Below are 23,415 nucleotides of genomic sequence, written 5' to 3'. Positions count from 1 at the left end.
CCTCCATGTGTTTGTATTTTTTACAGCTCTTTTCCTGTAATTGATATCTAGTCTCATAGCGTTGTGGTCGGAAAAGATACCTGATACAATTTCCCTTTTCTTAAATTTACCAAGGCTGATTTGTGACCCAAGATATGATCTATTCTGGAGAATGTTCCATGAGCACTTGAGAAAAATGTGTATTGTTGTTTTTGGATGGAATATCCTATAAATATCAATTAAGTCCATCTTGTTTAATGTATCATTTAAAGCTTGTGTTTCCTTATTTATTTTCATTTTGGATGATCTGTCCATTGGTGAGAGTGGGGTGTTAAAGTCCCCTACTATGAATGTGTTACTGTCGATTTCCCCTTTTATGGTTGTTAGTATTTGCCTTATGTATTGAGGTGCTCCTATGTTGGGTGCATAAATATTTACAATTGTTTTCTCTTCTTCTTAGATCGATTCCTTGATGATTATGTAGTGTCCTTCTTTGTCTCTTGTAATAGTCTTTGTTTTAAAGTCTGTTTTGTCTGATATGAGAATTGCTACTTCAGCTTTCTTTTGGTTTACATTTGCATGGAATATCTTTTTCCATCCCCTCACTTTCAGTCTGTATGTGTCTCTAGGTCTGAAGTTGGTCTCTTGTAGACAGCATATACACGGGTCTTGTTTTTGTATCCATTCAGCCAGTCTGTGTCTTTTGGTGGGAGCATTTAATACATTTACATTTAAGGTAATTATCGATATGTATGTTCCTATTCCCATTTTCTTAATTGTTTTGGGTTTGTTATTGTACGTCTTTTCCTTCTCTTGTGTTTCTTGCCTAGAGAAGTTCCTTTAGCATTTGTTGTAAAGTTGGTTTGGTGGTGCTGAACTCTCTCAGCTTTTGCTTGTCTGTAAAGGTTTTAATTTCTCCATCAAATCTGAATGAGATCCTTGCTGGGTAGAGTAATCTTGGTTGTAGGTTTTTCCTCTTCATCACTTTAAATATGTCTGCCACTCCCTTCTGGCTTGCAGAGTTTCTGCTGAAAGATCAGCTGTTAACCTTATGGGGATTCCCTTGTGTGTTATTTGTTGTTTTTCCCCTTTCTGCTTTTAATATGATTTCTTTGTGTTTAATTTTTGACAGTTTGATTAATATGTGTCTTGGTGTGTTTCTCCTTTGGTATATACTGTGTGGGACTCTCTGTGCTTTCTGGACTTGATTAACTATTTCATTTCCCATATTACGGAAGTTTTCAACTATAATCTCTTCAGATATTTTCTCAGTCCCTTTCTTTTTCTCTTCTGCTTCTGGAACCCCTATAATTTGAATGTTGGTGCGTTTAATGTTGTCCCAGATGTCTCTGAGACTGTCCTCAGTTCTTTTCATTCTTTTTTCTTTATTCAGCTCTGCAGTAGTTATTTCCACTATTTTATCTTCCAGGTCACTTATCCGTTCTTCTGCCTCAGTTATTCTGCTATTGATCCCTTCTAGAGTATTTTTAATTTCATTTATTGTGTTGTTCATCGTTGCTTGTTTCGTCTTTAGTTCTTCTGGGTCCTTGTTAAATCTTTCTTGCATTTTTCTCTAATGTATTTCCAAGATTTTGGGTCCTCTTTACTATCATTATTCTGAATTCTTTTTCAGGTAGACTGCCTATTTCCTCTTCATTCGTTAGGTCTGGTGGGTTTTTATCTTGCTCCTTCATCTGCTGTGTGTTTTTCTGTCTTCTCATTTTGCTTATGTTACTGTGTTTGGGGTCTCCTTTTTGCAGGCTGCAGGTTCGTAGTTCCCGTTGTTTTTGGTGTCTGTCCCCAGTGGCTAAAGTTGGTTCAGTGAGTCGTGTAGGCTTCCTGTTGGAGGGGACTAGTGCCTGTGTTCTCGTGGATGAGGCTGGATCTTGTCTTTCTGGTGGACAGGTCCACGTCTGGTGGTGTGTTCTGGGGTGTCTGTGGCCTTATTATCATTTTAGGCAGCCTCTCTGCTAATGGGTGGGGTTGTGTTCCTGTCTTGCTAGTTGTTTGGCATAGGGTGTCCAGCACTGTAGCTTGCTGGTTGTTGAGTGGAGCTGGGTGCTGGTGTTGAGATGGAGATCTTTGCCGTTTGATATTACGTGGAGCTGGGAGGTCCCTTGTGGACCAGTGTCCTGAAGTTGGCTCTCCCACCTCAGAGGCACAGCCCTGACTCCTGGCTGCAGCACCAAGAGCCTTTCATCCACATGACTCAGAATAAAAGGGAGAGAAAGTAGAAAGAAAGAAAAAACGAGGATAAAAGAAAATAAAGTACAATAAAATAAAGTTATTAAAATAAAAAAGAATTACTAAAAAAAATTTTTTTAAGGAAAAAACAAAAAAACGGACAGATAGAACCCTAGGACAAATGGTGAAAGCAAAGCTATACAGACAGAATCTCACACAGAAGCATACACATCATACACACTCACAAAACGAGGAAATGGGGAGAAAAGAATAAATCTTCCTCTCAAAGTCCACCTCCTCAGTTTGGGATGATTCGTTGTCTATTCAGGTATTCCATAGATGCAGGGTACATCAAGTTGAGTGTGGAGATTTAATCCACTGCTCCTGAGGCTGTTGGGAGAGATTTTCCTTTCTCTTCTTTGTTCGCACAGCTCCCAGGGCTCATCTTTCGCATACAGGCTTCTTGGTGGCGGCAACAGCAGCCTTAGTGTCTCATGCCCGTCTCTGGGGTCCACGCTGTTAGCTGCGGTTCGCGTCTGTCTCTGGAGCTCCTTTCAGCAGCGCTCTTAATCCCCTCTCCTCCGTGTATTCTTTTTATGTGTGTTTTACTTCTTTAAAGAGGAAAATGGTTTAACACAAAAGTCATATATGCTCATTCAAAAAGCTAGATTCATCCATTCATTTGATAGACTTCTCTGGGGTATGTACTATGTGCCAGAATTATAACTGGAAGAAATACTGCAAAAGGCATAGAATATGAAAAGCGAATAACCTTTTAAAAAATTAATAGTAGTGAAAGCAACATCCCATTGCACATGTTTTCTGTATCTGGCTTTTTTCATTCAATAACTTGGCCATCTTTCCTGTGTGGACACCTGGGGAAAAAAAATCTATGCACTCTTCTTTTTTACCTACTGTGTTTACTTATAATTTAGCTAATCATAATTTGCAATTATAGAAGGGCAGTCTTTAAAAGTTCTTATTCTTACTGTGTACAGTGTAACTCATATTTTCTCTTCCATGTATTCTATACTAAAAAAACAATCTAACTCATATTTTCTCTGGTGTCTCTTTTTAAGTAAATCTCATTCTCTGAGGTAACTGCATCGTTTGAAATATTATTTTCATGAGCACTGATCATTTTATTTATTCCCTCTGAGCTCAGCCGTCTTACTTCCCATTTTACTCCTCTTCATAATGTAAGAGATTTAAATGCTCTTAAAATGCTCATTGCAACCAAAATAGTATTTGCAGTTTTTAACTTTTGTTTTTACCAGAACACTTGGGTTTTAGTAAATTTAATTGTGAGTATCTTTTAAAATTTAAGGTAAGGAAAAGATTGTAACAATTAGTATTATGCAAGGGTAGGAAGTAAGGGAACCAAAGTTTTAATAAGTGACATAAATATGATTTCTTTGCCAGTAATAGTCAAGCTAATTTTATAGACATATAGTAGAAAAGGGTCTAGAGAGCAAGTGTGGGGTGACTTTAACTTTCTTTTATATATGTTTGTTGAACACGTTACTTTGCCTTTATTTTTTCAGTCGTCAAATAATTTTGCACATGCTTTCTCAAGCTGATGAGGATGCTTTTTCTTTGCACAAAATAGAGAGCTGTGGTACATATGGATGAACGTCGAGAAGAACAAATTGTGCAGCTTCTACATTCTGTGCAAGCTAAGAATGATAAAGATTCAGAAGCACAAATATCCTGGTTTGCTCCTGAAGACCATGGGTAAAACAAAAAGTATTCTTTTAAAAATGAACAAAGAGTGACACTTCTTTCAGAGCACTGGCCGGAAAAAAAAGATAATAAAAATAACATCTTTAGACTCTTCTATAAGTGAAATTTAGCCTCAAAGTAATCTTTTCTCTTATGTAGATTGAGCAAATTTAGTGAAATATTTTAAAATTTAGGTGGCATATTTATTCTCACAGGAGATCTAAATGGTAGGAATTGTCTATATAGGATGTTGATGAAGTTATTACTTAGTTCTTCCTACCCATCATCTTTGTATATCCGGAATTTTCTTGTGGAGGAGATCTGTAAGAAGTTAAATTGCTGCTGTTTTAGGAAAATCATAGGAACTGTATCATCAGGGGCAAATTAGGAGTAGTTTCTCTGGGACTGTGTAATGTAGCATCCCATTTATAGCTCAGAAGGGGTGGCAGGAAAATGAAGTTGTGAAATAAAACATGGCTCAGAAAACCTGATAAAGAGAAACACTGTGAGTCTTTGCAATGGAGGAATGACTATTGGGTGGATTTTTATTTTTTTAACTACCACAAGGAATAACCTATCTGGCAGTGTCTTATTTGTAGGGCGGGGAAAAATTGAGTTCATTATAAGAATCTAAGTATTTTCAAATTGCTCTACTAAGAGAAAAGAATAAAGGCTTCTGATTTTGATAACTTTGAAATCATTAAACAACATATATTATTTTGTTTCAGGGCTTGAGTGGCTCTTCATTCAATGTTTATCATTTTTTTATTTTGTCAAAATAGATATGGGACTGAAGCTCCTGCTGAGAACAAACCAAACTCAGTAAAGAAAGTTGAGGATCAGGAAAAAAAATTGATAAATCAAGAAAAGAGGCCATTTAGAATCAGGGACAAATATATTGACCGCGATTCTGAATATCTCTTGCAAGAAAATGAACCAGATGTAACTTTAGACCAACAATTATTGGAAGATTTACAAAAGAAAAAAACTGACCTTCGGTATATTGAAATGCAGGTAATGGAAAGCAAGATGGGGAAAAATTTTTTACTTGTCATCTCTTCTGACACTTGATAAAAGTGTATTTATGGTTAGAGGTAGTTGCCTGATATAAATCCGTGAGATTGCTCAACAAGCCATCCTCTGGGAATTTTTTCCCCCTTACAGTGCAGAAAAGTAGTGGGAATCGAATTACACATAAGTAGCCTATCTCATCTACAATAGTTTATGTATATGGTGAAGAGAAGAAATATCTGAGAAATGGTAGTGCAAATGAAAAAAAATCACACTTAAGTTTAACATTTCTAGGCCATTTTAATGAGATGTCATGAGAGACAAGGGTGGTTAGAATTGTAAAGTTTCTTCTTTTAGAACATCTAATCCAACTCTTTCGTTTTACAGATGTTAAAATTAAATTCCTCAAAAGTTATATGATGTGCTTATGTTCACCAACACTTTAAAGACAGAGGTGTCTTTAAATTCTGAAATTCTCCTGAGTTTTTCCAGTATTTTCTTTTCCTGCTAGGCAAGATAATTTAAGGTCCCTTACTGTTAAAACATAAAATTGAATGCTTTATGGATATTCTAGAAAGAGATGTAATAAAATGTTCAATTTTTTTTTTTTTTTTGCGGTACGCGGGCCTCTCACTGCTGTGGCCTCTCCCGCCGCGGAGCACAGGCTCCGGACGCGCAGGCTCAGCGGCCATGGCTCACGGGCCCAGCTGCTCCGCGGCATGTGGGATCTTCCCGGACCGGGGCATGAACCCGCATCCCCTGCACCAGCAGGCAGACTCCCAACCACTGCGCCACCAGGGAAGCCCTCACTTTTTTTTTTTAAGAGAAAATACTGAGGGAATTCTGAGGCTATGTCCTTAATATGCAAATATGTACTGCCTTTTTTTTTTTTTTTTTTTTTTTTTTTTTGCGGTACGCGGGCCTCTCACTGTTGTGGCCTTTCCCGTTGTGGAGCACAGGCCCCGGACACGCAGCCTCCGCGGCCATGGCTCATGGGCCCAGCCGCTCCGCGGCATGTGGGATCTTCCCGGACCGGGGCACGAACCCGTGTCCCCTACATCAGCAGGCGGACTCTCAACCATTGCGCTACCAGGGAAGCCCTGTACTGCCATTTTTGAGAAAGGCAGATTATCACATCCTCTGTAGGAAAGAAAGGATCTATTGACTGTCACTGCAGGTTGGATATCCTCATTAGAACAGATCAGCTGAGGTTATCCAGGACCAAATTGTGTAGCTCTTTGATGCCTTTTGAGTGAAAATATGATTTGGGGACAGGAGATTTCAAGATGTATTAATTCAGAATATTTTAGTTGTCTTATAGCCTTAGGAACAAGAAGAGTTAGCTACTGTCTCTGTTTGCTTTGTATGGAAGACAGAACTCAAATATTATTGAAGATGAGTAATTGATCTAGTTCAGAGAAAGTTAGAAGAAATGTGCAAAACAAAAACAGCTGGTGGTCTTCCTTTTGGTCAGGCACTGTTGTAAAAGCTTCACATGTACTACATTATTTGAACCTCTCAACAGCCCTGTACAAGAGATTACGCATGTCTGTTACAGAGGAGGAAAAAGAATCTTAGGTTAAGTGACCTATGTATGGTTGTACAGCTCGTAACAAAACCAAGTCTAAAATTTAGGTGTGTTTAAGAGCTCAACATTTTAATCCTTGGTAATAGGCCATATTTTTCTTTCAGTTATAAATTTTTTTAAACATTATTTTTCCACTTTCTAGATGCCTGTTATTCTGCTGTGTTTTCCAAAGACTAAATAAGACATTCCCTGTCCTCAGACAGCTTATAATCTCATTGCTAAGTTCATTAGTTCTTTTTTATAAAAATTCTTTTTTTTTTAAGTCTTGACACCTTCACATAAGCTGTGAGGTAATACTTTTGCACTCTTAACATATATATCTATGATATATTCTATTTACCAGGTTTATAATTTGATTACATTTCTTTTGTAAAAAAATTAAAAACTTTTTTTTTTAATTTCAGCATTTCAGGGAAAAGCTGCCTTCATATGGAATGCAAAAGGTAAAATGAATATACACTATTTAATTTGATTTACAAAATGTTTAAATACATTTTTTTAAAGCTCTATATCAAGAAGAAATATAAATTAATGAACCTTTCCCTAAAGGATATTCTTCGAAGTTCATTTTATTCCTTTGAATTGTTGAAGGACTTAAAAAAAAGACCCAGTTCTGAAACAATTTTTCTGAAGTTTTCTCATATTTATATGTCCATGAGTTTAAAAATAGAATTTTCACTTGTAAGTTGCTTTGGATAAATAACCCTTGCTCTTAATTTGAGATCAAATATTTTAATTAAAATTGGGGCACTGCTGAAAATACAGTGCTTTAATTAACTTATTATGTTTCCTCATACAATCACCCTATGTAGAATAATATAGTCTCCTATCCTTCTCTGACTTCTCAACCTTCCTTTATTTTTCTTTCCTTTTTATAGCACTTACTACCACCTGACATGTGTATCTTCCCCTCCTAGCAGTGTAAGTTATTGAGGCCAGAGTCTGTTTTGTTCACTATGTACCTCTTGACTCAGAACAGTGCCTAACATTCTATAGACCCCCAGTAAATATTTGTTGAATGAATGAATCACATTCTACTTCTCAGCACTTGCCACCTGTAATTTCAGTGTTCAAACTTGGAACTTGTTCTGATATATATGAGGTGGTAGAATAGATAAGAAATTTTTAAGCGGTGGGTTTTCATGTTAGATTGTTTCATAGATAAAGATACCTCATGACACCCCTTTGAAGTAGTGGGATGGTTTTGCTAGTATGGTGAATATTACTTTAAAAATACTCGTGTTTATCTAAACCTTCTAAGAAAGAAGATCTTTCCCAAGTAAGCAGTTTTCCAGATATCTGAATTTTAGTCATTTGATTTAGGTATTTAAAACTTGTCTTTATTTTAATTATTTGAAAGGGAATCATCTTAAATTATACTCTTCCTTGTTCTTGAAAACAGTATACAAAACTTGTCCTGCAGAACAAAGCCATATTTATGATTTATGATATAAATCCTTAATGTTCCTAGTAATTTTTTAGGTATCAGGGGATTTGCCTTTTACTCAGGAGCCCCACATGTCACCATTCTTCTTAATTTATGTTAATTCTTATGTATGGATTTATAACCTGTCTCTTCTTGTTCTTGTCAGTGTGTTTTTCATTAACAGAGCCATGGCCCTCTTCTTTTTATAATTTGGTGCTTCTTATCTCTTGAAAGCTAGTAGATCCAGATATCCAAACTGCCAGCATTGCATATAACAGAATTTTTAAAGTATTAATATGCTTGTTAAAAACAGTTACCTTCAGTTCAGTAGGATTTTGGTAACTATCTTTTCAGACTTAGTCAACATGTGATGTCCTTCACTTATTTTCCCTTTTGAAATAGGAATTGATAAATATGATCGATAACCATCAGGTAACAGTAGTAAGTGGTGAAACTGGTTGTGGAAAAACCACTCAAGTTACTCAGTTCATTTTGGATAACTACATTGAAAGAGGAAAAGGATCTGCATGCAGGATAGTTTGTACTCAGCCAAGAAGAATTAGTGCCATTTCAGTAAGTAATCTCTCACTTTTTAAAATTCCCCACTTTGTTCTCCGTTCTCCTATGTAGTCCTGTTAGAAGTTACTGATTCTGAAGGTTGGGGTGATTTTTTATTAGGTTTAAGATATGTTGCTATAAAAGCAAAATTTGGTTAACAAGTATTTGGCAGTAAAGCCCCCAAAATTGACCTCTCTCTGTTAGTGATAATAGATGTTTAGGAGTTGAAGATAAATTAAAAATCCAGACAATTTTCAGTATAAAACTAAAAGAACAAAAAATTGATAATGTTTATAGAATTGATTAGGAGCCTCAAATAATCTGCATCATTAGATGCTTTACATTTTACTCCTTGATTCATTCAATACTGTTTTCGGCTCTCTCTGATTGTTTTTTTCAGTATATAAGTACACTGAGTGGTGGTAGCTGTATTTCTGACTTTTTAATGCAAGTCAGTAAGAGGGAATTTATCATAAAAAAAATAAGGCATTGTTTCAGGTTTATCATGAAGCAGGTATAAGTACATGTTTATTACAAATAACATTTTTTGTTTGTGTTTAGTTAGATGACCTAGTTAAATATATGAGTTATATGTTCTTTAAAAATGTTTGGGGCTTCTTACAACATTCAGTGTGTATAGTACATTTATTTCAGTGTTATGTAATTCTGTGTGTAAATTTAAATTATGAAGATTTATGGTTGTATTTGGTTTTATGATAGTACTATTTATTACATCTCTAAGTCATTCAATACAGAATCTGGTCAGGAACTGCATTACCAATTACAGCATTGTTTTGTAGGAGCTACTATATATTTTTTAAACTATGGTTTCTAAGAGATACTATTTAAAAAAAAGTAAAGCAGCAGTCTTTATGGGAGGACGATATTCCTAGAAATGGCATACGTTCATAGAATGGTGAAAAATAAGCCATTTTTGTCATAACACTGTTATATAGCCTGACTTAAGTTAAAAATCTAATCTTACCATTTTCACTAATATATGACTATATATTGACAGTAAGGAGAAATGCAAATTAGGTTATTTCTTTGCTTATTTTTCTAAGATCTGTTGGTATTTGAATGGGCAGTTTAATCAGTAGTAGAAAGTGAAGTAATGGTCCAAGTCAGTTTATATGGGATAGAATGATTGAAAACTTTTCCTTCTGAAGTATTTCTTAAAAACTAATCATGTCATTTTCTATTTCTAACCTCATAAATCACTGTTCTGTCACTAGATGACTTGGTTACTTTTAGCTATACAAATCAGTGTTGGATTATAAGATTTCATCTGTCTAGAGCTTATCTTTGGCAGTCATAACTTTAAGAACATAACCAAGAACTAGAAATTAAGCTTACCAATCTCTATGAAAAAGAAGCAAATGAAAAAAAGTATCAACGTATGTTTACCCTCAAATTATATACAAGTTTTACAAGTTTAGATTATGATTTCCAACTTTTTAAAAAAAAGACAAAGGTAGAGAGGATTTATAGAAAGTCACTTTGAAAATAGTTATGAGGGAGAATTTCAGAGGAAATGAGAAGTAAACATAAGAAGCAGGTAGTCTTCAGCTCTTAAGGGACACAGTTTTAGATACCTCAGATTTTAATGTTTCTATTTTTTTAATTCTGAAAATCTAATGGATAGTGTTTCAGCAACCAGATTTTCATAGGCATTCACGATATTTACTCTAAAGGAAATGTTTTCTTTGTAACTGTACTTTATTTTAATTAAAGGTTGCAGAGAGAGTGGCTGCAGAAAGGGCAGAATCTTGTGGCAATGGTAATAGTACCGGATACCAAATTCGTCTCCAGAGGTAAAGAATGTTCACTTGTTTACAGGTAGATTTTACTGTAACTTTGGAGTTAGAGATTCAAAAGAAAGATCTTTCCCCTATTTTTATGCTGATTATTGCTATTAGAATTAACATTTCAAGTAACTGCAACATGTGAGGCTTGCAACCCACAAAATCATTTTTTTAACCCAAATTCAGATTTGGATTGCCATTTTAAGGTGTCTTTTACATTATGGAATGATTAGAGAAATAACATTTTTCCTGGGTATATGTTAGTAGACCATCACTCACCCTGAAAAGGAGTTGACCTCCTGTATATTTTGATACCACCATGCAGCCACTGACTGACTGAATTTAGTTTTGTGTCTTTAACCCCCTATCCCATTCCACTGTATTTCTTTAATCCTTCTCTGCAGGTCAAGATTCCATTTACCTTTTTAAATGAATTGATTTTCTAATCACTGAACAGAAGTTTAGTTCCCTAAATATTTGGTCTTTTTCTGAATGGTAGCACTTTTGCTTTTAAAAAGAAATCATGAACATTGTATCATAACAGAAATAATGTGTAATGAACTTGAAGCTAGTATGTCTCATTACTGTATCGTTGTAAGGCTTCCAGTAACTAAAATTTAAGTATGAAGTTTTTCATTAAAACTGAAAACATTTTTTAAATTGAAGATATTCTTTTAAACTTTTGTGGTACTTAAGTAATTTATTAGTAAAGAAAACCAAGAATTAACTCATGTCTTTCATTCACAGTCGGTTGCCAAGGAAACAGGGTTCTATCTTATATTGTACGACAGGAATTATCCTTCAGTGGCTTCAGTCAGACCCGTGAGTATGTTTCAACTCAGGACATTTAGTTAAATGTTATCAGAAGACGTAATTATTAAATTGGATTTTATTAATTTATGTAAAAGTAAAATGGTTCTGTTTTTCAATTTTGTGCTGAGTAACGAACTTTACACTTCTGCTTTAGGCATTTGTCCAGTGTTAGTCATATCGTGCTTGATGAAATCCATGAGAGAAATCTACAGTCAGATGTTTTAATGAGTGTTGTTAAAGATCTTCTCAATTATCGACCCGACCTGAAAATAGTTTTGATGAGTGCAACACTGAATGCTGAGAAATTTTCAGAATATTTTGGTGAGTAAAATTTATGGTTGTTACTTTAGAAAGTTATCACAAAGCCATTGAATTTAGAAACAATTTTTTAAAGAAAACTAATACAGTGCTAGGTACAGAGTAGTCAAAATAAATGTTTAGCAGTTCATTTTATTTGAATATTCATCTACCCTCTAGTCTCACAGAGAATTGGCCTGTTTTTAAAAAATGTGGCATCATCTCTGTTCTTATAGTGAAGACATGTAGCCTTTTGGTGCTTCCACCAGATAATTAAGGTGACATCAATGAAGTCAAACCACAGATTTGAATAATTTTATAAACTTTTTTTGTGATTCTTCTGTGTCTTTTATGTAATATCACAGTGGTTGCTAGTTATTACTGTTATTAGCAAACTGCCACAGGGCGGCAGTTTGCTAATAGTAATAACTAGCAACCACTGTGGAATACCTTCACTGTGCCAAGTAGTGTATTTGGCATGTCTTCATCAGTCTTCATAATACCTTGTGAAGTAGGTGCTATTCTTATTTTTACAGATGAGGAAACAACCTCAGAGTAATTAAGTAGCTTACCCAAGGTTACATAATTAACAGAGAGTCAAGATGATTTGAAACTAAATTTGAGGGAATTCCCTGGCAGTCCAGCCGTTAGGACTCAGTGCTTTCACTTCTGGGGCCCGGGTTCAGGCCCTGGTCAGGGCACTAAGATCCCACAAGCTGCACAGAGTGGCCAAAATATAAAAAAAGAAACTAAATTTGACTAGCTGCAGAGTACATTCTTTTAAAATTATGCCTCACTGTCTCTCCTGCTTAAATTGTTGGGGCAAGGAGGAGAAAAGGGAATTAAAATGGAATAGAACTGTATTTAATGTCTTTGTATTCAGCCCAGTTGACCCTCAAAGCCTTGTGAGATTAGTTGAGCATATTATACTTTGTCTTTGTCTCTGTCTCAGTGCTTTTTGATGAGAAATCCAGAACTAACTTTGAGTAAACTTACGCAAGTCTGGTGCCACCTCAGATACTTTGATCTGTGTCTACAGTGTTGGCCTTTGTTTACAGTGTATATGGTTTATTTTGTTCGATACAAAAAACCTAAATAGCATTTAAATAACAATACTAAGAGACTTATTTTTTAACTAATGATTCTAAAATAGTAAGCAACAGTTTAATATTTGGTTAGGTCTTGCTTTAACTACGTTTCTTCTTTCCATAATTCTGGATACCACGGGTTATGTTTCTTGTGTAAATTTCACTAAAACTTAGGTTCTGATGACACCATCTTGGCTAATGATGAAGAGAAATAGACTTAATAGGTCTTGAATCCAACTTAAATACTCTATTTTTTTTGGTATTCTGGGTTACTTTGTAGAACTGTGAGATTTGTGTACAGTTTGGTAACAGTAAATTGGTACTGAGTGAACACTAGACTGCTGGTTTTATTAAATTAGATATGGAAAAATAAGGTAGAGCTGTAAAAGTGTCAGGACCATTTTCTGAAGTTAAAACTAATGGAGTCATTGTCCTATTTACAGTCTGTTGAGTTGTTTTTTTTTGTTTTGTTTTGTTTTTGGAACATTCAAGTACAGATTTATGTTTTATCTACCATGATAGGTAACTGTCCAATGATACATATACCTGGTTTTACTTTTCCGGTTGTGGAGTATCTTTTGGAAGATATAATTGAAAAAATAAGGTAAGTAAATATTAGGAACTAAAAGAGATTAAAAGTACTAACATGTCACCATTTTGTCAAACTTTAGTCTCAGAAACTCACCCTTAGAACTGTTTCAAACTCATCTCTAAAACATTGTTTTTCCTTAAATCAGGGATTCCCAAACTTGTTTGCACATTAAAATGACCTGGAGCTTTTTAAAACCCACATTCACACTTCATACCTTAATTATATTACAGAGTCTGGGCTGGTAGCCAAGCATCAGTGTTGTTTAAGGACCCCTGGCCAGTAAAGTTTGGGAACCTCTGTCTTTAGCACTGAACCTCTCTTCTGGTTCTCCTACCTGGTATTCATTCTCTTTTGCTGGCTTCTATTCCCCATCCTTTAAATATGATTTCCCCCTGGAGTTCTTACTTATACTTTTCTCAGCCTTTTATGATTTCACTGTTAAATCTTTTTTCCATGACCGTAGTTCCAAATTTTCAGAACTATTTTCCAGTAGCTTGCAGAACTAGAGCTTCAGAACTGAAGCTGTTCCTGAATTCTAAACTTGTTATCTAACTCTATACTCAACAGCATTGCAGTACCACAGATTTCTTGAACCCCACATTTTTCAAACAAAAATCATGATCTTATATTTGATTCCCACCATGCTTCCACCAAAAAATTAAAGCAGTCTGTGTTGTTTAGTATGCCTTATTATAATGGTTACTCCTGTTATCCTCCACCCAGTTGTCTAAGCTGTAAGTCAGAAGAGCTGGTGTTTATCAGGCAGTTATGTACCAGGAGATGTTAACTGCTTTACATGCTCAGTAACCAAACTACTCTAAGTTATTCTATATGCCATCCCACTCTCCCGCCTCAAAAACCCTGAGAGCTTTCTCCTGAACATACCTTCTCATTTTTATTTCTTCTACTTAAGGTCCTTCTTATCTCTCCTGTGTTAATATAATTCCTCTCTTGGCACTGTGGTCTTCACTCTTACAGCTGCTGCCATCTATTTTCCAAAGAAAGCTGGTCATGTGAGCTTTCTCCCCCAGGGCACGCCCCTTGAGATTTCTTTTTGAAAACTGATTGAGGAACCTTTATTGGTGTGTCATGGCCTGTAGCAGAGCAACCTCAGCTGGTAGGCCCAAGTTATTGATCCCCTGGTCAATTAGCTGCTAGCAGGCTTCTCGAGTAGCCATACAAAATTATGTTAGTATTCCTTGATGAGAAAGGGCTGGGAGAGCACAGCCCCATAGGATCAGGTTCCAGTTCCTTAGCCTGTCATGCCAAGGCTCTTTTACAGTCTGGCCCTGTCCTCTCTTTCTAGCCTCATGCATCGCATGGTCTGCCCATGCTAAATGCACTATTCTGTAGTCTGCCAGCTTGTGCCCTTTCTTTCATGACTTTATGCTTTGTTACGTGCTATTTCCTCCTTTTAGAGCTACGTTTGCCACCTTCTTCATCTTTTAATCTATAAACTGTTATGTAAGAACAAATCCCAGCTTCATTGCCCATTAAGCCTTCTCTGATACCTCTCACAGAGTGAGTTACCTTCTCAACAAGACTCCCAGAGCACTTCTGTCATATCTCTTGTAACACTTATTGCCATGTAATGTATCTTTTTATATTTACCTCTTGCACTAGATTTCAAATTTTCAGTGTCGAGGATTTTGTCCTGTTCATCTTTGTGACTAGTGCATAGCATAGTGCCTGGCCGGTAGTAAACATCTGAGAAATATATGGACAGATGTAGAAACATTTGTGCTGAGATTTTTTTTCAAGACTCCACAGCTTACTTGTTAAAGGAGAAAATGAGGAAGTGATAGTGGGAAGGTGAGAACAAAGATCCTGCTGCATATTTCACATGGAGAAAAGTCAGCTTTTGAGTGGACTTATTGAACATACTTTTTAAACTTTATGGCTTGCACTGTGCACTAAGATCTGAGCATAAAACAAGTGAAAGGCTCGTTACACACCCTCAGAACTTTTATCTAGATAGGGAGACATACAAGCTATTACTCTAAGGTGTGATTGACCTGTTCTGGAGAAGTGAGAGTACATTGGAAATGAGTTTATAAAGCAGGGATAGGCTGGACAAGTCAGGAAAGTAGTGAAATCAGTGTAGCAAAGAGGGAAGTGTGTATGTCAGGGAGGAACATATAAAAGTGAAAGTGTATGTTGGTCTTCCATGCTCTGGTTTTATCATCAATGCTTATAAATTTTTATGCTCTCCCTCCTCAATTCCACTTTCTGCCATGTGTCCCATTTCCTACCATAGCACATTTACCAGTTGTTTTCTAAGATAATAATAGGCAACAGCTTGACAATAAAAACAAAGTTCCAGGGATCAGTAATCTAAAATTACATAAAGATGGATTGCTTTCTTAAGGTCCCCATAAGGCAGGGAGTACAAGGAATTGTAGCTAAGGGGAGTCTCTTGAAGCAAAAGGATGGTATCTGTGCACTTGTCATTCTTTAGCCAGCCTAAGAGGGGAGGTGAAGTAGGGTGGTCATTGAATAGAAGTTTTCAGCAGAGGCCCCCAGCTGTTCCTTTCCCAGAAGAAGAGCTGCACTACAGGGAAGTAGGGAAGAAAGTAGGTGAGGTGTTATGGAGGGTTGTGATTGGGTTCTTGGGGAGGGGGGTTAAAGGTTACCTCTGTTTTTGGAATTGCTGGGAAGGGAGCCAACTCTGGGTCCATCCTGCTGACTAGACTAATCTCTGTCTCAGGTTGCCCTACCTCACGTTGGTGCCTCTATATGTATCGAAGACTTAGGGGAATCCTGGGTCACAGGTACTGAATAGGGAAGGGGATTGATTAATACTTTTGGGGTGTCTGCTGTGTGTCAGGCACTGTGCTTTATCACTTTTTTTTTAAATTCTCATATAATACTGTTAAAAGAGTATTAATCTCTCAAAGAAGGAAACTAAAGACCAGAGGTTTATACCTTGCCCAAGGTCACACAGCTAGTCAATGGCAGAGCAAGGACATCAGTCCCATTCTGTCTGACTCACGAAGCCCATGCTCCAAATCCCCCATTCCATCTAGATGCTCTCCTCCAGGTGAACTCTGAGGTGCTTTGGGGTTAAAGTGTAGGTTCATTTTTCTTTGTCCCTCTCTACTCCCATGCCTCTGAGAACCCACTTATGGTAGGTGACATTCTTGGGCAGATATGCCCTCTGTTTTTAGCAGTCACTGCAGCATGGTGGAGTCAAAGCATAGCACTGGACTGACACGTAAGAGATTTGAATGCTGATTCTCGCTCTGCTATTAGCTATGTCTGTGAGACTGAGCAGAACTAAGTAGTTCTCAATACTGTAGATCTCCATACTGTCTGAATCTCCTGGGGCACTAATTAAAATTCCTGGATTAGCAGACTCCAGCCAGACCTACTGAATCCAAATCACAATATAGGATTTAGGAGTCTGTTTTACAAACTCCCCAGGGGATTCTTATGTGCACTCAGGTTTGGAAACCTCCTGTATTCAAAATCTGAGTCTTCTAGGCAATCATTAACTTATTTTAGACTTACATTAATGTTAACTTTTGATTTAAAAGCAAATTCAAACTTAAAGATGGAAGTTACTCTAGTTATTTTTAAATTTTTATTGCTGAAGATGATCTAGAGGTTTATATACTTTGATAGAGAAGAATGATTTTTATCTAAAATGTCATTTTATATGTTAATACTTGGCAATAAATTTATGTTTAGCATTCACTAGAAAGGATAGTGAAGATGTTCTTTAAAGTCTCTTTTTAAAATCCTAAATGTAAAAAAGTCAGAGATATTGAATATTAGCTAAAACCAGAGTTTCAAAAAAGTGAAGCTATTTAAGAATGTTTTTATTTTAGATATGTTCCAGAACAAAAAGAACACAGATCCCAGTTTAAGAGGGGTTTCATGCAAGGGCATGTAAATAGACAAGAAAAAGAAGAAAAAGAAGCAATCTATAAAGAACGCTGGCCAGGTTATGTAAGGGAATTGAGAAAAAGGTAAGTAAGTCTGTTTTGTTTGAAAGTGAACACGGTGGCTAAATGACTAAAACAGAAAGCAGGATTGTCTTGATTTTGTACACATTTAAGGATAGCATTGCAAGTCTCATATTCTAGCTGAATACTCTACTGATTTGACTTGTAAACGCTATCATAATCCCAGTAATTCTTTCCTATTTATTGATTATGTTTTCCCATTTTCAGATTGAGTTAATTATAAGATTTTATAGCAAGTTAAACTTCAGGAAACTATCAAGTATTTCATGGCTTTCTATTTGACTTTGATAGGTATTCTCCAAGCACTATAGATGTTTTAGGAATGATGGATGATGATAAAGTTGATCTGAATTTGATTGCTGCCCTTATTCGATACATTGTTTTGGAAGAAGAGGTTAGTTTTGTTTTTAAGTTTCAAAATTGAAATATAATTTCAATTTTATTTTTGTATCAAGCCCATAAAAAAAGAAAATTTTCTTAAATGCTTTAAAAAAAAAATAACCTATGGAAGAAATGGCTTTTGACACCAGAAATAGGAATTTCAGAATACCAAAAGATTTAGGCATTTAACCTGTTTGAAGAAAAGATTAAACAAATGAAATGTCTGGATTATAAATCCTATTTTTAAAAAGTGAACTTATATTCTTTAGTTATAATTAGTAACTAAAGTTATCTTGAGCTAGTATAATTTTAATGAAGGCTTAATTGTGCACAGAATTGTACTTAGTGTATTTTTTTATGTGATCCTTTGTAATGGTTCTTTCCCCTCCATATAGGATGGTGCAATATTGGTCTTTCTACCAGGTTGGGACAATATCAGCACTTTACATGATCTCTTGATGTCACAAGTGATGTTTAAATCAGGTATTACAGAAATGCATTTTATTGTAATTCCAAGAGTGGTACTTGAATCGTATGTAGCCTGGTTATTTTCTTTCATTTGAGCTTGGTGGTCTTAGTCCAGGTTGGGTTTTTTCAAAAGTTGGATCTTACTTTTTTCTTTTTTTGTTTTTTTTCTTGGAAGTTCTGCGTCAGAGATGAAGATGGTAGGTATGTAGTGAAGTTCCTTATTTAGTATTATGGTGAGACTATTTTTCCTCTCTTCCTAAATTTGCCTAATAAAATTTGAGTTCATAAAGTTAAGATGTTGGTTTTGAAGTTTTTGCTTTTTCACTCACTCCTGCATTTAGTTGGGCAGAAAAGAAGTTTGAATTTATCCCTTAGTCCACTATATCTCAGCTGACTACACAGCAGAGTCACCCATGGCACTTCTTTAAAATGCAGATACCCACATCCCAGAATATTAGAATGTGACCTGAACATCTGAATTAAAAAAAAAAAAAAAAAAGTCCTTAGGTGATTCTGATTGTTTAGCAGCATGTTTTGAGAGGTATAACCTCTTACATCTTAGAGAAATGCATGGGAACATTCTTCTCCTGTGAAATTCAGTTAAAGCTTTTTCAGGAGTCGTCATTAACTTCAGCAAAGCAAATTCTATTTAGTATTTTATAGTTCTGAATATACTTCCTAACCTTACGCTTTTGAAGTGCTTTTGATACATTTTATTTTTACAGAACACTAAAAAATATTTCGATCTAATTTTATTGGCTAAAATATTTTTTATTCTTTGTTAAATCCCATCATGGTAATGCCCTCAAGGATTCTCTACAATTAAAATTATTTATAATTATTAATAATTTAAAATTTATTAATAATTTAAAATTATTTATAATTAGAATTATTTATTCTCTAGCCAGAAAAATATTTTTGTCTGATCACCATGATTCCTCTCTAATGAAATACTGCTTTCTCTTTTCCTTGTCATTGATAATCTTTCTCTATAGAAAAAGTATAGCCGTGATTGAACTATACAACCGAATTATTTTTTTAAACAATTGAATACTTTTTTGACTGAACCTTCCAATTTTGGCCTTTCCTTCCCCCGTCATAAACACTATTGTATGATCTACTTTTATTTTTTTTTTATTTTTATTTTTTTTTGCTGTACGCGGGCCTCTCACTGTTGTGGCCTCTCCCGTTGCGGAGCACAGGCTCCGGACGCACAGGCTCAGCGGCCATGGCTCACGGGCCCAGCCGCTCCGCGGCATATGGGATCCTCCCAGACCGGGGCACAAACCCGTATCCCCTGCATCGGCAGGCGGACTCTCAACCACTGCGCCACCAGGGAGGCCCTGATCTACTTTTAGTTTTAAAAAATACGGGTGTGTATATATTTTCCTAGAAAAATGCAGGGAAGGTCATTTTGGGGGGAGTGGGGAAAGGGTGTGACATTATACATTATTATAATTGACTTGATTAACTTTCTAATTGAATTATTCTCAAGGATGGAGGTATTAATTTATACTTCTACCACCAGCTTAATTTCTTTTAAAGGAAATCTTTCAAAAATTTAACATACCTAATCTTTAACATCATCTGATAATCATCTATAATCAGATTTTCCCATTTTTCCCCCTGAAGTGTCTTTCACAGCTAGCTTGCTCAGACTATAGAAAAAGTCAAACTGATAGATCGTTTATTCTAGTTCTAGAACATCACTCCCATCCTCCCCTTACTTTACCCATAGCGGAAAAGACTAGGTCTGCAACATTTGGGAACTGTCTGAATCTTTATGGTATCATTTCATTTGATCCTCTCTTACCTCTATTCCCTTGCAAACTGGAAGTTATATCTGAAGGCTTGATTCAATTCAAGTTAAGTATTTAGAGTTGATGTATTTCGTGTCATGTCACAGAGACAAGTAATTAAGAGCATTCTTTTTTAGCAATACCAATTGTTTGACAGCATTTTACTGCTTTTTAAGTTCAGAGGGGTCATAGAGAGTCTATGGGGGAGCACCATATCTCCTTTGAATAACAACAGTTCTTTATCTGGGGGAAATACAGCTATCTAGGGGTCATTTGGACACTTGCTGGAGATGTAAGTCAGGTTGCACTTTGCTAACTATATCTAACTGAAATTTACCCTTGCTTCCTTAACATTCCCTCTCTTTCCCATTACCGTATTACATCAAACTTTCTGTCTATTGGCTAATAATTATGAATGGGCTTGAGCAACTTCATTTTGAAAGTTAAAACTTCTTATATTCCTAACAATTATTTTTTTTAATGTGGGTCACTTTTAGAATGTATTACATTTAACCAGTGCTATTTCATTATTTTTAAGTAGGACATGGAAATTTAGTAAGTAATTTGCTTTAAAAATTTAAATATTCTTTGTATGATTAAAGTAGGATTACCCAAAGTCTACAAACATATTCATCCATATTAAGCAAAACCTTTGGTCTTCAGTTAGTGGTGGGAATGGAGTTAATGATTTTTTTTAGTATAATTTGAAAAGAGAGCTTCCAACTGTTTTAAGCATTCTTTAGGAATTTAGAATTAACAAAAAAATATTAACAAGAACATAAAAAGAATAAAGTTGGTTTGATTATCAGGTGGCTTAGCATCTGAATTCATTGTTCCATATATATATATTTTTAAATAAATTTATTTATTTATTGTCTGCATTCGGTCTTCGTGTTGCGCGTGGGCTTTCTCTAGTTGTGGAGAGCAAGGGCTACTCTTTGTTGCAGTATGTGGGCTTCTCATTGAGGTGGCTTCTCTTGTTGCAGAGCACAGGCTCTAGGTGCGCGGGCTTCAGTAGTTGTGGCTCGCAGGCTCTAGAGCGCAGGTTCAGTAGTTGTGGTGCACGGGCTTAGTTGCTCCACGGCATGTGGGGTCTTCCCAGACCAGAGCTCAAACCCCATGTCCCCTGCATTGGCAGGCGGATTCTTAACCACTGCGCCACCAGGGAAGTCCCTGTTCCATATTTTTTTGATGGAGCTTTTCTGCAAGTATTTGTCTTAAAGTTTAATTTTCTTTTTAATTTTCAGACAGGTTTCTTATTATACCTTTACATTCACTGATGCCTACAGTTAACCAGACACAGGTATGTTGTTAAATTTATCTTTCAAACTGCGGCAGGCTTTAAGGACTGCTTATTGTAGGTTTTATTTTCTTTTATTATTTAAGGCACATTTTCAAATAGTAATCCATATAAAAAAATACTTCTTTGAGAACCTCTGCAAATGAATCTTCAGGGAATGATTGCACAAAAAGTTGAATAAGAGAGGGTAATACACAAATCAAATTAGTTTTGTCAGCATTAGGGAAATGTTTAAAGATTGGTTTTACCAAGAACTTGTTTGGGTTTCCTGAATAAAAGAAAAAGGTATGTGAATACCAATAAAAATAACTCAACCTAGAAATTAATACAGCTTGATATTTGAAATTTTGATTAACAGAATTAGTACATTTGCAGGCATGAGATTTCAATAATGTATTATTATGGTTTTGGATGTTTTGGGTCTGTCAGATGTAGGGATTTCTCTAGTTAGAATGAACACTGCTTTCTCAAAGGCAAGGTGATTTTCTAGTGTTTGAAGTTCCCGGTAGAATGAGATGGATCCATTTTTCCACTCTTTGTAAGAAAATATGACATTTTTTATTGAGAGCTTTTTAATATCCTTTCTGCTGGTACCTTAGTCCTGAGTAAGGCTCAGCCAGCTGGATTAGATACAGAGTGCATACCTGAGGGAAGAGAAGAGGAAAGAAAGAGAACTTTGGATTCCAAAGATTGGACAAAATTGTATCCAGTGTGGAGGTACTGCCATCTCTGACACCTTCATCATAAATTATTTATTCCTTTGCTAGAGAATATGTGACTAGACTGGCAAACAACATTTTCTTTATTGATTATCACTTTTATAAACGAGGGGATAAGTTTATGCATTTTTTTGCTTTTCGGACAAAGTTGGAACTTGCCATCATGACATTGTAGGATTTGCTATGTGAAGGGGATTTTTTTTTTTTAATCCAGTCCAGTCAAAAAGCTAGTACACGGTAGCACAGCCAGCTGACATTCATTCTGATGATTGGGCATCTGCCTGGTTGGTTGGTGATCTTACCTTTATACTTTTGGGTAATTCATAATTCTTATCTTTAAACTTCTGTCCCTCTTCCTTAAAAGTTTGCTTATACAATAAGACGTTTATACTCTCCAGCATTTGTTAAAAAACAAAATTATCATATTTAAATATCATTAGTAATTTATATACTACTTAAATATCTATAAATTCAATTTATTTCTATATTTATCACATTTCATTTGAAATCTTGTTTGTGGTAAGGTTCTGACATCTGTGGGAGATTCAGTTTGGTTTACCAAAAGAATTCTGTGGTATTGAAGATGATGTATACCGTATAAATATATCTATCTAAATATTAGGTGCATATGTCACACAGAATTGCTAAAAATGAATAGTACCTGAAGTAATTCCTCTATTTGCAAGAATGATGTATCAGAAGTTAGTTTACTTTTGGGATTTTGATGTATTTATTCTTACAGGTATTTAAAAGAACCCCTCCTGGTGTTCGGAAAATAGTAATTGCTACCAACATTGCAGAGACTAGGTAAAAATTGTTTTAATTACCAACTACTGATGATTACATTAGTTTTGAGCCCCATAAATTATTAACATACTTTAATCTTTTTCTTCTACAAAATACTTTGTAATTTCTTAAAAGTAAAGCTATTTTAATTTAGTTATGGTAGTGAACATAGGTTTTGTGGGGTTTTTTTCAATGTATACTAATGTTCTAGCCTCTTTAGAAATAGCCTATTAAGTGGTTGTTTTAACGCTTTCCTAAAGAAGCATGGGAACTGAGGTCAGTTTTTCTGGTTGGGAGTAGAATTGTTTGGTAATTAGTTATATACAGCATTTAAAATATATTGTATTCCCTTGGAGGTGCTATTATACCAGTATGTCGCTGCAACAGATTGTTCTGTGGAAACTGATATTAAATCATGGAACTGGAGGGCTCATAAAGCTAGGTACAAAAGTCCTCAGGCAAGCTGTGAAGTTTGTCTGTAGGCAAATAAGAATTTAGCACATGATCTGTAAGATTGGCCCTATGTGCTGCCACTGAAGCTGCTGATGCTGCCTGTGATTTGGTGCTTGATCCCCCTTATGTTGGTAACTGGGAAGAGTGGTGAAAATCCTGAACTGCTAAAAATCAAACTGATTTAATAAAAAATGCTTTAGAATCCCTGTTTGTAGGCCTCTTATCAGTTAATGTATTTTTCATGTGTTTTTAACATTTTTTATATATTTATTTTCCAAACAGCATTACCATAGATGATGTGGTTTATGTAATAGACGGAGGAAAAATAAAGGAGACACACTTTGACACACAGAACAACATCAGTACAATGTCTGCTGAGTGGGTTAGTAAAGCTAATGCTAAACAAAGGAAAGGTCGAGCTGGAAGGTAAGATGGGACCTTTGAATGAAGCCTTAAAAACCAAAAAAAATTTTGTGTA

The 23,415-nt window shown here is 35.6% G+C and overlaps 1 protein-coding gene across 1 annotated transcript in view; it reads left to right on the top strand.

Annotated features, from left to right (window-relative positions):
• Positions 1-23,415, top strand: part of DHX36 (DEAH-box helicase 36) — a 52,788-nt gene that overhangs the window by 9,552 nt on the left and 19,821 nt on the right. Inside the window, exons 2-15 of the mRNA XM_082626123.1 lie at positions 3,773-3,897; positions 4,668-4,899; positions 6,889-6,927; positions 8,313-8,483; positions 10,203-10,282; positions 11,021-11,095; positions 11,241-11,407; positions 12,994-13,075; positions 16,894-17,034; positions 17,323-17,425; positions 17,808-17,895; positions 20,927-20,982; positions 22,441-22,505; positions 23,220-23,363. Coding sequence (XP_082482249.1) covers positions 3,773-3,897; positions 4,668-4,899; positions 6,889-6,927; positions 8,313-8,483; positions 10,203-10,282; positions 11,021-11,095; positions 11,241-11,407; positions 12,994-13,075; positions 16,894-17,034; positions 17,323-17,425; positions 17,808-17,895; positions 20,927-20,982; positions 22,441-22,505; positions 23,220-23,363 — 1,568 coding nt within the window. The remainder of the gene's footprint in view (positions 1-3,772; positions 3,898-4,667; positions 4,900-6,888; positions 6,928-8,312; positions 8,484-10,202; positions 10,283-11,020; positions 11,096-11,240; positions 11,408-12,993; positions 13,076-16,893; positions 17,035-17,322; positions 17,426-17,807; positions 17,896-20,926; positions 20,983-22,440; positions 22,506-23,219; positions 23,364-23,415) is intronic.

The sequence above is a fragment of the Mesoplodon mirus genome, assembly GCF_964341445.2.
Source record: "Mesoplodon mirus genome assembly, chromosome: 6".
Taxonomy (NCBI): domain Eukaryota; kingdom Metazoa; phylum Chordata; class Mammalia; order Artiodactyla; family Ziphiidae; genus Mesoplodon; species Mesoplodon mirus.
The sequence above is the reverse complement of the archived record's forward strand: the minus strand, read 5'-3'. Positions and strand labels throughout refer to the sequence as shown.